Source organism: Rhamphochromis longiceps, linkage group LG4 (assembly GCF_057381845.1).
Source record: "Rhamphochromis longiceps isolate RC_006_pf linkage group LG4, R_longiceps_female_GT1.1, whole genome shotgun sequence".
In the NCBI taxonomy this organism is placed as follows: Eukaryota; Metazoa; Chordata; class Actinopteri; order Cichliformes; family Cichlidae; genus Rhamphochromis; species Rhamphochromis longiceps.
In genome coordinates this window covers 11788555-11805161 of record NC_140560.1, presented here as the reverse complement: position 1 = coordinate 11805161, position 16607 = coordinate 11788555, and the positions used below count along the sequence as shown (strand labels likewise).

Below are 16607 nucleotides of genomic sequence, written 5' to 3'. Positions count from 1 at the left end.
TGTATGAGGTTGTCCATGTAACCTTTATTATACACCTTAAATTTTATGGCTTGATATAATTTTCAAGTGCCCTTGCATATAGTCCCGATCAAAATTTAAAACCACTTGGAAAAATGGCCAAAAAAAAATCATGTTTTGCATGTTTTCCAAGTAGAGCTTCAACATGCAACAAGAAGAATTGGGAGTGAGACAAAACATTGTTTTGAGCATGCAATTTATTGAAAACAACACGGAAACAAACAGGCTGATTACAGCTGATCAAAAGTTTAAGACCACATGCCTTTAAAGAGACAAATCTGTGCAAACATGTGGCTTCATTGTAATTTTCTGTCAGGTAGGCACACTGTCATGACAATCTGACAGAAAAGGCAAAATATTTCCCTTTTTAAACGTGGTTGGGTTGTTGAACCTCATAAACGGGGTCTCTCGCAGCACACCATCGCTGGTGAGGTGGGACGCAGTAAGACAGTCATTGGAATTTCTTAAATGATCTTGAGGGTTATGGAACAAAAAACTCAAGTGGAAGACCCCAAAAAATTTCACCAGCACTGAGCTGGAGAATCCAATTGGCTGTCCGTGAAGACATAGGCCGATCTTCTACCCAAATTAAGGCCGTTACTGGTGCCGACTGCAGCACCTTAACCATCGGATGGCATTTGACACTGAAGGGCTTTAAAAACAAAAAACGTCTTCAATGGCCTTGTCTCCTTGAACGCCACAGAACTTACTGTTTGGACTTTCCAAGAGAGCACCAAACATGGGACATTGAAAGGTGGAAGAAAGCTTTATTCTCTGATGAGAAAAAATGTAACCTTGATGGCCCTGATTGTTTCCAACGTTACTGGCATGACAAGTAGATCCCACTACTCAAAACGGCCTACTACGTCAAACAGCCACTGGCTATGTCCAGATGTTGCAGAGAGCATCCCTCATGACTAAGGGCCCTCGTCTGTGTGGTAATGACTGGGTTTTTCAACAGGACAATGCTACAGTAGACAATGCCTGCAGGACGAGGGACTTCTTCCAGGAGAATAACATCACTCTTTTGGACCATCCTGCGTGATCGCCTGATCTAAATCCAATTGAGAACCTTTTCAGATCAATGGCAAGGGAAGTTTACAAAAGTGTACAACAGTTCCAGACCATCTTCCTGTGACCATCTTCACCACTTGCAGAAATGTTCCCACTCACTTCATGGAAATGCTTGCATCAAGCATGCTGCAACAAATTTTTGAAGTGATCAACAATAACAGTGGAGCTACTCATTACTGAGTTCATGTAGGGAACTTGATTTCTGTTTTGGGAGGGTTTACAGGTTTTTTTGGTGGTGTGGTCCTAAAGATCAGCTGTAAAGCAGCCTGTTTCCATTTAAGGGTTGTTTTCAATAAATTGCATGCTCAAATTTTTTTTTTGTCTCATCTCCAATTATTCTTGTTGCATGTTGAAGCTCTACTTGGAACCTTGTTAAGATCCCACCATGCAAAATAGGATTTTTTTTTTTGCCATTTTTCAAGTGGTCTTAAACTTTTGATTAGGACTGTATGTAGGATGAGCTCACTCTCTCTCTCTCTTTCCCAACTGGTCCTAGCTGACCCCTCCCTGAGCCTGGTTCTGCTGGAGCCTGGAGGTTTCTTCCTGTTAAAATTGTCACCAAGCGCTTGCGCTAAAGTCTGACTGTTGAGTTTTCTCTGTATTATTTTAGGTTCTTTACCTTACAATACAAGGTTCCTTGAGGCAACTGGTGTTTTGGTGCTATATAAATAAAACTGAATTGAAAATGATTGGATTCAAGAAACGCCCTTTGGCATCAGATTTTAACACATGGAAGGTAGGAACAAGAATAATGGCAAAGTGAAAAACTGTGCAGGGACATAACCAGGGATTTAAAAAAAAAACAAAAAAACTCTTGCATAATTAGTAGTAGTACTACATAATTATCTCATTATTAATGCAGGAGTATGCACACACTTGACTATTTACACTAAAAACGAATGACAGTAATAATGGTATTGGATAGTTATTCGTGAATGGTAAATTTGCAGATATAGGAGTCGTTATATGTGGCGTTTTCCTTTAATGGCAGTGCACTGACATTCAGGGAATGACATCATTGCGCTGTGAACACGCACGTCGTTAAGTAACGAGAGGGGGAGACAGACTCGAGCGGAGAACGGCCGTCGTACTGCCGGAGCATCTCAGGGACTATTAACAGGGAGTGCAGTCGACGACTGAGCTAAGAGCTGGGGGTATGAGAGCCACCAGAATCCGCTTCCATCCTCCACTACCCGGGCTCTTGTCCGACTGACAACCATCGGATCAGAACCTTCACCAACCCAGCTCTCGGACGAACCTAATATCGGGTGAGTGCTGGGTCAGGGAACCGGAGAAACCAAGGGGGAAAAGGGGCCAGATTCGGCCGAATCAGACGCTCCTATTCACGGCTTCCAAGAGAGGGGGAGGGGGCGCGTAGTAGGGATCTGCACAGGCTTGTCCAGTGACATACATGGGTGCGGTTATAATATAAAATGTGACGAAGTATAATATTAAATATTATTAGCTTTCTTTATTTTATTTTTTACAGTATTAACGGGGCTACGCGTATCACGGTTCCGTTTACGTATTTATCCTAGCTTACTCTTAGCAGCTAACTCTTAACTAACGTAGCAGCCTAGCGCTGATGTTTTTCACTAACGTTACTCGAAACGTCCTCAAATTATACAGAAACACTCAATAAACACTCAATAAATACTCAGTAAATCTTAGCAATTTAAAAAAAACGTAACTGAAACTACGGCAGATTTGTTGCTCTTGCCTATTCGCCACTGGCTTGCTACTTGTCAAATTGCAAACAGGAAAGAGAAATGTAGCGTTGCCGTTATAAAAAAAACAACAACAACAACAACATACATTTTTGTTGCAACTTTAGGCGATATTAACACACGCATTCAGCGTGGAGTCTGTAACACGCGAGTTGTTTGTGTAGTAGTGACAGCTGTCCGAGTGCGAGAGGCATAACGTTAGCTCTGTTCTTCGTGTGATTGTGAAATCTTTTGGCTCTGTTACAGTACTTGTTTTGTTTGTTTTAAAAGAGCGATAATCATTTCCAAGTATAGCACTTTTTTAAACATCCATCTAAACGATTACATGTACGGAAAACGCACGATAATTTAACTTCAGATTGAGGTCATTTTAGTGATATATTGTCTGTGTGTGTGATTTTTCAACCACAGTGTACAACATCCTCAGGACATCCTGTCTCAGCAGTCACCACTAAGACTCCCCCCAACCAGCAGATGTGTACTGTACCATCTTAACCAATCCACTCTCGTGTAGACGATTAATACCGTAATAGCACATGGTGTTTTTTCCAGTGCAGTGTGACAGGCTAATTCCACTTGCTTCACTTCACACAAGGCACCTTTGAAACCTCAAATCACAGACTCTTCACGTTACTGCAATAACTGCATTTGCTGTACTAAAGTCTGTCTTAGTCTTTTAGTAGCTCATGAGAAAATATCTCAAATAATATGGGTAGAGTCTTATATTTAGCGTCTTGTGCCACTGTTCCTATATGAAGTAATTAACCATTGGCACTTTCGTTGTACCCTTTAGATGTAACCTTGTGTTAGTGTTCCTCCCTAAATCGGGAGACCTGGCTGCAGCACATGAGACATGAACTCTCACTCTTTAATGACCCAGATCCATCTGCCTCTATCACATCTCCTAGCAGGCTGTCCTCATCAGGTAGAGTTCATCAGGATATGTACGGCCTTTGTGATGCAGTTGCTGCTGATGAAAAGCAAGGTTCAGTTGATCCATGATGGTGATTCCTGGGTGTTTTTTAGAGCTTGTGTCTGCGTTCCAGCAAAACTAATATGTGGAGTCATTTAAAGTTGGGATTTTATAAAGGTTCTTGAGTTGGCAGATGCAACACAGGGATTGGTGAAGAAGATGCAGGGCGTTCTGTGCTTTGCAAACGTTCGGTTGGAAAGTTGAGGGTTGAAACTCGAAAGCGACAGCATTTTATAAACGAGCGTCAGTGTAATATGATGTTTTGTTGCAGTAGTGTTAAAGGGTGGCGACAGTAGAAATGTCCATGCTGATAAAGTCTGTGCAGCGCTTTGTGGAGTTCATCACACAGAATTGTGTGAGGGCCTTGACATAGATAAAGCCAGTCAGTGGCTGGCTGCTCATGCCTTCACTCGCTTGGCAGTGCCAGCGCAGAACGGCAGAGAGCTTAGTCTTGCTTTTGCAATGGCTGCACAATGTGGCGTGGTGGAGCGAGCACTAAATAAGTGATGATCCTGCTCCGGCATCACGTGCAAATCAGCTCGACACACACGCACACAAAACCCCCCCCAAAAAAGCTGTTTCATTTCCTCGTGTGTGCCAAGTCCGTTGATTCTGGTTCACTCCACTTCCAAGTGGAAACTGGCATTTGTGCATGGCCTCTCTCTCTCTCTCTCTCTCTCTTTTTTTTTTTTTTTTCCTGTTTTTCTTTCTCCTCCCTTCCATGTTTTTGCTGATCTCACTGCAGCCGCCTCTCTCTCACCCCTAGCTGCCCTACAAATCTGATCTTGTATTTCTGGGCACCAGACAGCTGTTTGCTGATCAAGTGGCCCTGTTTGGGCCACATTCTGTCTCAAAAACATGTGAACACTTGAGTGCTGAGGGATCGGTACACATCATGTGAGCAGTTGACTGACCCTTGAGGATAAATTCCCTCTTTCTGCCTTTAGGGGAAAGTTCAGGAAATGGTCATGGTTATAGCTGAAGTGGTGAAAGAGGAGCGATGATGCTCAGTTTGTATGTTTGTTGCTTTATTTTAATATCTGTGTTTTCCCACTGTGACAGTGACAAGTTGGAAGCATGGAGCTGAGAGTTGGGAACAAGTACCGGCTCGGGCGAAAGATAGGGAGTGGTTCTTTTGGAGACATTTACCTCGGTAAGTTAAAGCATCCACTTTCTTTTTTCTTTTTTTTTTCCTTCAGTTCTTAAACGCTTTACCCAGCTTTCTGCCCGGTGAGGTTCTTTCCACATTAGTGTGTGGAGAGCCTCTCTTTTCAAACTGTGCCATTCCTTTTTTTTCTTTTTTTTTCCTCCTTTATCCGTGGACTGAACTCAGATTTTCCTTTATGCTCATTCGTCTTTGGTCCTCGTACATGCAAAGGTGCAATTGTCTTGACTGCTGTGGGTATTTCTGCACGTGTCTCTTCAGGTGCCAACATCGCCACTGGTGAGGAGGTAGCCATCAAGCTGGAATGTGTGAAGACCAAACACCCACAGCTGCACATTGAAAGCAAGTTCTACAAGATGATGCAAGGAGGAGGTAAGAAATTAGAGCTTGGACATGCTTGTCAAGATTTTTCAACACATTCCTTCTTGAATTTATTGGCCAAGACGGCATAGGAGATGCAAATCCTATGAAATCTGCTAAATGTGTAAAGTGAAGATGACGATAAATGTCCAACCAGCAGTGTGTGCGCCACGATTCGGAGGCTTTGTTCTGATTTGATGTGTCTTCACTAGTGGGCATTCCATCTATAAAGTGGTGTGGCGCAGAGGGAGACTACAATGTGATGGTGATGGAGCTGCTCGGCCCTAGTCTGGAGGACCTCTTCAATTTTTGCTCCCGCAAATTCAGCCTAAAGACTGTCCTGCTTTTGGCTGACCAGATGGTATGCTACGAACCTTTCAGTTAAAGTCAGGGATAATTTTGTGATATGTGTGTTTTGTAATATTGGCCTTTTTGTAGACTGTGCTGGCCTAGATGTTAGATTTTATTGGTGGCTCTCTCTCAAGCACAACTGATCTCACCTTTTGTTCCAGCTGAAGCTTCTCTTTATACATCCTCTGGCACATTTTGCCTTGTTTTCATATCAATGGAATGAGAAAGCCAAGATGTATTGAGGGCACTAAGGGTATGGCTGGCTTTTTAGATGGGATGAGAACACATTTTGTCTACATAGCTTTCATTGCTGGTTGCAGGGATTTTAAAAAAACAAAAAACAAACTCCACAGGAAGTGGTGACGCTCAGTCTGTTGTGGAGATCATTTACACCAGTAGCTTCAGTTAATAGATATTAATTGCATATGCTGGGCAGGAAGTCATAAAGTGTAAAGGACAGCCGGAAGGTGACATGCAGTCTCACGCTGGTTGTTATGACACATTCATAACAACCACAAATTGTGAAATTTTTGGATTCCAGAACTTTTTGTTTTTGCATATTTATATAGTGTTTTGATAGTATATACTCAGAAAAGAAATGGTCATGTGACAATAACTGTTTTTCTGAGTCGGGGAAACTCCACAGGGGCAGTGCTGAACTCATGGGATGTAAAATATAAGATGACTTGTCATGTCCCATTGTAACCTTTGTTTTTACCTAGAGGCTTTTTGTGCTGCTAATATTGTTTCACCACTCTCCCACCTTTCCTCTCCAGATAAGTCGCATTGAGTACATCCATTCCAAGAACTTCATCCATCGAGATGTAAAGCCTGACAACTTCCTGATGGGACTCGGCAAGAAAGGCAACTTGGTGTACATCATTGACTTTGGGCTGGCCAAGAAGTACCGTGATGCCCGCACACACCAGCACATTCCTTACCGGGAGAACAAGAACCTGACGGGCACAGCGCGCTATGCCTCCATCAACACACATCTTGGGATCGGTAAGACTTGGAGGAGACACGTGAGCCTAATTTGCCTGCATTTTAATGAAGGCTTTGGTGTGTTGGATATGAAACCATGGTGTTAAATTTTGCAGAGTACTGCTGTTATTGAGTTATTTAGACATAATCTGAAGCATTTATCTTACAGCTCTGTATTGTGATTAATGTTTCTTACTGATATAGTAGAGAGAGCTTCCCTTAAGCAGAAAGAACTGTATTAAGGTGCCATGTTAGTTCAAGTTCAGAGATTTTCTGATGCACCAGATCTTTCCTTTTAAAATAATCAGTTATATGATTTAAACTGATACAGTCTCTCTGTAATGTTGTTCTTATGCTCGCTGTGGCCCCACAGTGTTTGTGGTCGTGCACCTCTCGAGTACTTAGTGCGCATGCGCCAACCAGCGTGCAGCCTGTTACAGTCGCTCCTGCTTTTCTCTTAGTTTAGCTTTTTTTTTCTACGTATTCTTTTTTTTCCTGACTTGTATTTTCCTCCGTTTTCTATCTCTTACTCAATCATGTGGATTGAGAGAGTTTTTGTTCTTCTGGTGGCCGTGGAACTGTTACTTTTATCAAGGAACGGGACCGCGGCACATCTCCTACACGCACGGACTGTTTACTCCAGAGATCAGCTGATCGCCCTGATGCCGGCCGGTTCGCTGGCCAGGCCCGCAGAAGTACCAGCTGAAATTTGGAGGAAAACACATCGGGGATGCAGAGGTCAAGGACAGAAGAGAAGAAAAAAGGTGACGGTGAGACAGCGGAGGCTCGAAGCGAGGAGGAGGTTTAAACCGTGTGTGCCGTCTATCGTGATGGGTAATGTGCGATCGTTGGCAATTAAAATCGACGAGCTCTCAGCACTGGTACGGAGTCAGAGGGAATACCGAGAGTGTAGCCTGATGTGTTTCACCGAATCATGGATGCACCAGGACATTCCCGATGAGAATGCTTCCGTGGAAGGCTTCCACACTGTTCGGGCGGACAGGGACAGCATCGCTAGCGGTAAGCGTAAAGGAGGTGGGCTTGCTGTTTTAGTTAACAACCGGTGGTGTAACCCTGCCAACATAACAATCAAAGAAAGGATTTGTTGCCCGGACACTGAACTGTGTGCTGTTGGACTCAGGCCGTATTATTTACCCAGGGAATTCTCTCACGTCATCTTGGTGGCTGTTTATGTACCCCCCTCTGCTAACCCCACAGCTGCATGTGACACTATCCACTCTGCCATAGCTCGGCTACAGACTCAGCACCTGAGTGCCTTTATTGTGATCTCGGGTGACTTCAACCATGTATCACTGGACAATACACTACCAACATTCAAACAATATGTGGACTGTCCCACCAGGGGAGAGAAAACTTTAGACTTACTGTATGCTAACGTCAAGGATGCATACAGCTCCTCCTCCCTCCCCCCACTTGGTAGGTCAGATCATAACCTGATTCACCTCACCCCCCGCTATGTGCCAATTGTGAGGAGGGAACCTGTGACCACCAGGACTGTCAGGAGGTGGTCAGAGGAGGCCTTAGCAGAACTACAGGGCTGTTTCGAGGTGACCGACTGGGAAACACTCTGTGAGCCTCACGCCGAGGACATCAATGGGCTTACTGAGTGTATCACAGGCTACATAACTTTCTGCACCGACTCCATTGTTCCAGCTCAGACTGTTCATTGTTACCCAAATAACAAGCCGTGGGTGACTAAGGACATCAAAGCCCTCCTCAACAACAAGAAGAGGGCTTTCAGAGGGGGCAACAAAGAGGAGGTGAGGAAGATCCAGGTGTTACTAAAGGACAAGATCAGAGAGGCTAAGGACAATTACAGGAGGAAGCTGGAGTGGAAACTCCAGCAGAACAGCATGAGAGAGGTGTGGAGGGGCATGAAGACCATCACTGGATTCAGGCCAACCAACAGCAGGGGAACTGAGGGAGGTGAGAATAGAGCCAATGAGTTGAATCTGTTTTTCAATAGATTCGACACCACAGTGTCTGCTCCTACCCCCACAACCTCACCTGTAGTCAGCCTGGAATCCAGAACCACACCACTGTGCCAGCCTCTCTCTTCACATGGCGCTGTTGCCTCCTGTGAAATTCCTGACACCCCTCCCCCACCCATCACCTTCACTCAATACCAGGTTGAGATGCAAATGAGGAGACTTCACTCAGGCAAGTCTGCTGGACCAGACGGAGTGAGTCCCCTTGTCCTCAAGACCTGTGCCCCCCAGCTGTGTGGAGTCTTTCATAAACTGTTTATGCTGAGTCTGAGTCTGCAGAGGGTCCCGGTGATGTGGAAGACATCATGCCTCGTCCCTGTACCAAAGACGCCACGTCCCAGTGGCCCCCAGGATTACAGGCCCGTGGCATTGACCTCCCACATCATGAAGACCCTGGAAAGGCTCATCCTGGACCAGCTGCGACCCATAGTAAGACCACACCTGGATCCCCTTCAGTTCGCTTATCAGCCTCGTCTCGGAACTGAGGACGCCATCATCTACCTGCTCAATCGTGTCTACACCCATCTGGACCAGCCGGCGAGCACTGTGAGGGTCATGTTTTTTGACTTTTCCAGTGCTTTCAACACCATCAGGCCGACCCTCCTGGGTGATAAGTTAGCAGCGATGCAGGTGGATGCTTCTCTGGTGTCCTGGATTGTTGATTACCTGACAGGAAGACCACAATATGTACGTCTCCCACAGTGTGTGTCTGACAAGGTGATCAGCAACACAGGGGCACCACAGGGGACTGTCCTCTCCCCCTTCCTCTTCACCCTCTACACCACAGACTTCAGCCACTGCACAGAGACCTGCCATCTTCAGAAGTTTTCTGATGACTCTGCGGTGGTTGGATGCATCAGCAGGGATGATGAGACAGAGTACCGGGCTGTGGTCGACTCCTTTGTCACGTGGTGTGAGCAGAATCATCTGCAGCTCAACGTGGCAAAGACCAAGGAACTGATCGTGGACTTCAGGAAGACCAGGAAACACTTGACCCCTGTTTCAATTCAGGGGGTCAGTGTTGACATTGTGGAGGACTATAAATACCTTGGAGTACACATTGACAATAAACTGGACTGGGCTAAAAACACCACAGCACTTTACAGGAAGGGCCAGAGTCGTCTCTATTTTTTGAGGCGACTGAGGTCCTTCAACATCTGCCAGAAAATGCTGAGGATTTTCTATGAGTCTGTTGTGGCCAGTGCGATCCTCTATGCTGTTGCATGCTGGGGGAGCAGGCTGAGGGTCGCAGATGCCAACAGACTTAATAAACTGATCCGTAAGGCCAGCAATGTTGTGGGGATGGAGCTGGACTCCCTCAAGGTGGTGTCGGAGAGGCGGATGCTGTCCAAGATAAAGACAATGTTGGATAACACCTCCCACCCACTCCATGACATGCTGGTCAGTCACAGGAGCACGTTCAGTGAGAGACTGAGATTACCGAAAAGCACCACTGAACGACACAGGAAATCATTCCTGCCTGTGGCCATCTCCCTGTACAACGCATCCACTTAACACACTGTTTGCTGCTACAGCTACACATGTTTCTTTTCCAACTATTTATTTATGAGTGACTTATGTATGTATGTATGTATGTATATATATGTATATATTGTACTATTCTTAGTTAGTGTATTGTCCGTCTTGTCTTAATGTTGGTTTAAAATGGAGCACTGTAACAAAAAATAATTTCCCCCAGGGATCAATAAAGTATTCTGATTCTGATTTTGTAACCTAGCATGTTGCACTGCAGCCGCTGTAGTATGATCATGTTGATTTTCACTACTATTTTAATGATACTCAAGTACAGAAGCTCAGAGATGCATAGATACACAGGAGCTGTGCAATAGTTTGAAAACTTGAGACTTTGTTGAAAACTTTTTACAATGAACACTGTCCAAAGTCCTTGTTTGCAGTTTAACAACTTCTCCCTTATGCTACGGGGCGATCGTGGCTCAAGAGTTGGGAGTTCACCTTGTAATCGGAAGGTTGCCGGTTCGAGCCCCGGCTTGGACAATCTCAGTCGTTGTGTCCTTGGGCAAGACACTTCACCCGTTGCCTACTGGTGGTGGTCAGAGGGCCCGGTGGCGCCAGTGTCCGGCAGCCTCGCCTCTGTCAGTGCGCCCCAGGGTGGCTGTGGCTACAATGTAGCTTGCCATCACCAGTGTGTGTGAATGGGTGGATGACTGGATGTGCAAAGCGCTTTGGGTCCTTGGGGACTAGTAAAGCGCTATATAAATACAGGCCATTTTTATGCTATCCAGCTATCTGGTGCTATCGTCTGAGTGGCGATACCTATTGTTCAACAGCTTCCTGTACCCTAATGGAGGGCAAATAGAAATAATTGTGTGATCATGACCAATGGAGACGATATACCTTAAAACGGGTTTATCCTTGTAAATATATTCATCTGCGTACACTTTTTGGTCAGACAGAAGGGAGAGAGGTTCTCACCCATGTGAGATGTGCGGCCATGCACCACTCCAAGATCCTAACTGCGTGCCATTTAAAGCAGATGATGTATGCGACTACCGAATGTTGATTGGTTGACAAGTGGGCAGGAGTATAGTGGGGTGCGACAGTGGAGTTGATCAGGAACGGGAAAATGGCGCAAAAAAAAAAAGTAAAAAATCTTTAAGAGTCCTCTGTCCACACTTTAGTATTTTTTTTTTTTCTTCATCTGTTTCACTTCAGCTCATTCAATGCTCTTCTCCGTGGCCGGCTAACAAACCAACAACGTGTGTGTGTGTGTGTGTGTGTGTGTGTGTGTGTGTGTGTGTGTGTGTGTGTGTGTGTGTGTGTGTGTGTGTGTGTGTGTGTGTGTGTGTGTGTGTGTGTGTGTCCTCCATCTGACCACAGAGCTCACAGCAGGCAGGTGGGCAGGCTCCACAGTGGAGCTGACAGCAAGTGCACTCTCTCTGTCATAAGGTTTACATTTCATTGAACTGGTGTGACTGTGTTAATGAAGATGTGGTCTCAGTAGCCTTAGACTTGTGACTCAAAGAAATCTCATCAGCTCCACAGCAGATGTAGAGATTTCATCTAAACATTACTTTAAATGTGATTCTTTAGAGCCACTCTATGGCACTCATCTCTTTTTAAACCCTCTAGCACATACCTGGATTTGTGGAATACTTGGAATCTTACAAATTACTATGATCTTTTCCCTTTCACCAAATCGTAACATGATTGAGTTAAAGCACCCAAAAAAAATTTATGTTGTTTGAAGTTCTTCCTTGTGCTTAATATTTCTTCTGTGTAGAAATTTACTGACTCTAGCTCTGTTTTCTGTTTAGTGAAAAGTCCCTCTTATTCAGCCATTTAATTTTGGATGTGCCTCTTCGCTGCGGCATCGTTTTATCATCACTGTATCTGATATATATACAGGCTGTAAAGAAGGAAGAGTTATCTGGGACTGTGGGGATAGGGGGGAAGGGTTCCCGTTGCTTTGTAATTTCATTCTGATGCTCTTTAAACAAATTTACAGGCCTTTTTGTAATGATTGTTATGATGACTAATGATCTTTCTTCCTCTCTCTCATGCGTTCTGTCTACAGAGCAGTCCAGGCGTGATGACCTGGAGTCTCTTGGCTACGTCCTCATGTACTTCAACCTGGGGTCACTCCCGTGGCAGGGCCTCAAGGCTGCCACAAAGAGACAGAAATATGAACGGATCAGCGAGAAGAAAATGTCCACACCCATTGAAGTTCTTTGCAAAGGATACCCATGTAAGTGAGGCTCACAGGGCGCCTCTGCGTACTACACATACCTCTGAAATTATTTTAAGATGTTGTATTGTATTTTCTCAGTATGAAATTGAATGCTAACAATTATCTAATCACACAAAGTTTACCGCTACAGTGAACTTTCTGTTCTACTCTCATTATTTTTATTTACCCTCTTACAGCTGAGTTCTCCACATACCTGAACTTTTGCCGCTCACTCCGTTTTGATGACAAACCAGACTACTCCTACCTTCGACAGCTCTTCAGGAATCTGTTCCACCGACAGGGCTTCTCTTACGATTATGTCTTTGACTGGAACATGCTCAAATTTGTAAGTTTATATCTACAGTTTCTAACTTGAACTTTGATTTGTATTTTCACCACATTATAATACGGCTACCTGTCAGTAGTTAGGCTTGAATGTGGCTTATCTCATCTAAAAGGGTGCCAGTCGGACAGCTGAGGATGGGGATAGGGAGAGGAGGACTGCGGATGAGAGAGATGAGCGGATCGGAGGAGTCCCTAGGGGGTCTGCATCACGAGGCCTCCCTCCAGGTCCAAATCCTGGAGCTCCCAACAGAGTCAGGAACGGCCCTGAGCAAGCCATTTCTAACCCTGCCTCTCGGGTCCAGCAGTCTGGTGAGTTTTCAGCCAACTGCTGCATTACAAGAAAAAAAGAGGAAACAGAATAAGACGGACACCAGAGTATTTTTCTTTTTTCTTGAATATTTTTATCTAATCTAGGTGTTTTTTTTTTTATTGTGTTTTAGGTAACACGTCACCACGTGCAATTTCTCGTGCAGAGCGAGAGAGGAAGGTGAGCATGCGGCTCCACCGTGGTGCTCCTGCCAACGTATCATCCTCTGACCTCACAGCCCGCCACGACCAATCGAGAATTTCTACGTCACAGGTGAGAAAAGGCCCTGGGGTTGATCAGGTAACCCACAAGGCTGGTGATGATAATAATTTGTTTTGCTTGTTTTTTTACCTCTACATTTTTATTCTTGAGCCCTACTAAAGTAGCTTTGTTTGATTCTTATACTGGGACTTTTTGCAACATCTGTGTTCATCCACAGTCTGTAATTAGCCATTTTAGTTCCGTTCGGTTAAAGATTTCTTCTTTTAGGCTTAGCTCTGGCATCATAAACCTCTAAGAGTAGATAGCAGAGTGTTTAAAGTAGTCTGAAGCTTGAGCTTTTGACTCAGGCCTGATTATTTAAATAATATATATAATGCCACTTTGTACAGCATTGATTCGTCTAAACTGGAGTCGCCAAACTTCGACATTGAGAGAGACATTTTAGCCCCTCCTACTTAACAGAAGAAAAAACGGCATACAAGGGTGACAGAAGGTTAGACTTTGGGGGTAGGACAGGCAGATAGATGACTGATGTAATTGGGAGAGGATAAATTAATACATGGTATGTAGGGCTGCAACGATTCGCCCATATATGTTTTTGTAACTGCAATACACTACAGGACGCTATGGTGTAGTATCGCCTATACTGTCTGCCAAGACTGCACTCAATACTAACGAAGAAGAACAGCAAGGACAGAACGAGATTTAAAAAAAATACGAAAGCATTAACATTGTAATTAGCTTGCAAAGTTATCAGTGTTGTTTGAACTGTATCTAATGGGGTTAGGACATGATTGTGTGTGTGTGTGTGTGTGTGTGTGTGTGTGTGTGTGTGTGTGTGTGTGTGTGTGTGTGTGTGTGTGTGTGTGTGTGTGTGTGTGTGTGTGTGTGTGTGTGAGAAAGAGAGCTGTAATTGCTGACTCTTTATCTTGAATCTGTACTGTCCTCTGCAGGTCAGCGTGCCATTTGAGCACATGGGAAAATAGAATTTTCCAGCTCTGCATGCAAGTAAAACTGACAGGTGAGGTGTAGCGTGGTTTTTGTTTTGTTTAGTTTTTTTAAATATTTGCTATTTATTTGTAAATTTCTTCTTTAATGACAATACATCTCTTGTTTCAGGGCTTCAAGGTATAGTTGTTGCTACAGTTTATTTTCCTTCATTCTTACTTTGTTCTAAGAAAAGATGATTGCAAATGGACACATGGGTCTTTGGAAAAGGACTGTAACTCTTTCAGGATCCAGGAAAATACACGAAGGTATCCAGCAATTTTTTTTTATTTTATTTTTTTTTACTTTTTTTTTTTCTGCTTCTTCCTTCCTTCTCCATGAACTTTCTTTACTGAACCCTGGATTATCACTACCACAATACAAATGACAAAGCTGCACCTTGACAGTTGCTCATACCTGCCCTCCTCTTCCTCAAAACATTCCCTCAGCATTCTGAAAAATGTGAAGAACTGTTGGCATCAAAGGAGCAGAAGGGTATCCGGGACATGCATGTGTTTAATCAAAGGTTGATTATAAGCTGACATTATTTTCCCCCCAAAAAATGTATTTTTCAATTTAGACACAGCAAAAACATCTTTTGATTTTCATAATGACATTGGAGTACTCTCCTGTTCTTAAAGGGGGCCTCTTATGCTCGTTTCCTGCTCCATATTTGAATTCTTTGAGCCTACTAATAGAAGTAGCTTTGCATGATTCACAGTTTATAATAATCCATGTTTGTCTTACACTGGGTCTTGCAGCCTCTTTGTTCATCTCTTCCCTGAACGGCTTCCCCCTCTAAGTCAACTTTTCTGTTTCTGCCAAACATAACAACTTTATTAGGATATGCCCTCTCTATGACATCACAAAGAGCCAAGACTAGAGAGAAACTGTCTGAAATTGGGCATTCAGAGCAGTCTGAAGCCAAAACATTTAGCTCATGGATTACTTATACAGGGAAACTACATACAGACTATGGAAGAAAATGAAGCATAATAGGTCCCCTTTACTGTTTGTTTTTAATAACCTCTTAAATAAATATAAATAAATGGAGACATGTAGGTCAGGTGATAGAAGGCAAAATGAAGAGTAACTTTGAAAAAGGAATAGTAAGTGATGTTTTTAGCTGCTGTAATGTTTCTGGTGAAGTAGCATTTGGTGATTGCTTGTCCTTCATCCCTTTTGTGATTACTTGCTGCCCCTCAAAACGTAGCCATGGAAGTCTTCGCCACCCCTTACTTGCCTGTTTTGAATCTTTTTTTCTTTTAAAAATGTTAGTGGAAATGGTAAAGAATGACGGTAGATGACAAAAAAAATTAAAAAAAAATAAAGACAGAACTCTGAAGTCTTGAGGGAAGCTCCTCAGGAAATTTTCAGCAAACTGATTATATTCGACCAGAGACCACAGCTGCCTACTTTGGCTAACAAAAAGTGGCTGCAATTTTTATGATAGTTCTTAACATGACCTTTTTTTATTCTTTTATTATTGAAGGTAATAGGGGGTACTGGGCAGGCTCCTTCAACATTTGGGATCACATTTCAGGGTGCGGTCTGGGAGGGGGGGCATCCAGTAATATACTATAACTATACTTTTTTTTTCCCACACCCAAGTTTGTTTACTCCACTGTAAATATTTTTTTATTTCAATGTAAAGCCAAATGTGGTAATTTTTGTTTTAAAGTGTAAAGTAGAAAAATGGAAACTAACAACAGAAATAGGCATTTGAAGTTTGGGTATTTAAAATGCTAAATTGTGGGATGGATTACTGTTGCTGTGCCAGCTGGGTCATCCAACATTTTGTGTATGTGTGAAAGGAAGCGTGATACAGTGAATCCCTGCAAAGAATAATAAATTCCCTTTGTCTTAGTTTGTATGCAGTTTTTTTTTAAATAACTGTATTTATGTTAAACTGTCACTCATCATCCTGTAATTTATTGGACGTACCTTCTATGTTTTTTGAATGCCTTTGTTTCTCAGTTGTTCAAAGCCTGTCCACCTTCATCGTTATTCAATACTTAGGGCTTTCAGTATCCTGCAAAAATAAAATGCCAATAGTGTGATGTCACCTTTTGGATTTTTATTTTTTTTTTAACTTCCAGAAACCTTGACGATGTCATTAAGAAGAAAGCTTAACTGATGCAATTTGCAGGGATTTGTAAATAGCAGTGTACTGTGTGTAATTACCTTTGTACAGGCCACCATGACCCAGTGGCATTGTAACTGTTGGGTTGGGGATGGTATGGAGAATGAGCCTATTTGGGGGGATTTCACTTTATGTATTGTGTACTGATATCATGTACAGTTCTTAAACACTCTTTATTTACAGTATTTGTGTATATTTTATGAAGTAATAAAAATTAATAACGTTGCTCACAA

The 16607-nt window shown here is 43.3% G+C and overlaps 1 protein-coding gene across 1 annotated transcript; it reads left to right on the top strand.

The window, feature by feature from the left end:
- Nucleotides 1-2144: 2144 nt before the first annotated feature.
- Nucleotides 2145-16607, top strand: LOC146671121 (casein kinase I). Its single transcript, XM_085403307.1, has 11 exons — nucleotides 2145-2360; nucleotides 4855-4945; nucleotides 5219-5329; nucleotides 5530-5678; nucleotides 6445-6673; nucleotides 12218-12388; nucleotides 12568-12716; nucleotides 12829-13024; nucleotides 13156-13295; nucleotides 14198-14265; nucleotides 14364-16607. The coding sequence occupies exons 2-10, from the start codon at nucleotides 4870-4872 to the stop codon at nucleotides 14228-14230; spliced, it is 1254 nt and encodes a 417-aa protein (XP_085259433.1). The 5' UTR covers nucleotides 2145-2360; nucleotides 4855-4869; the 3' UTR covers nucleotides 14231-14265; nucleotides 14364-16607.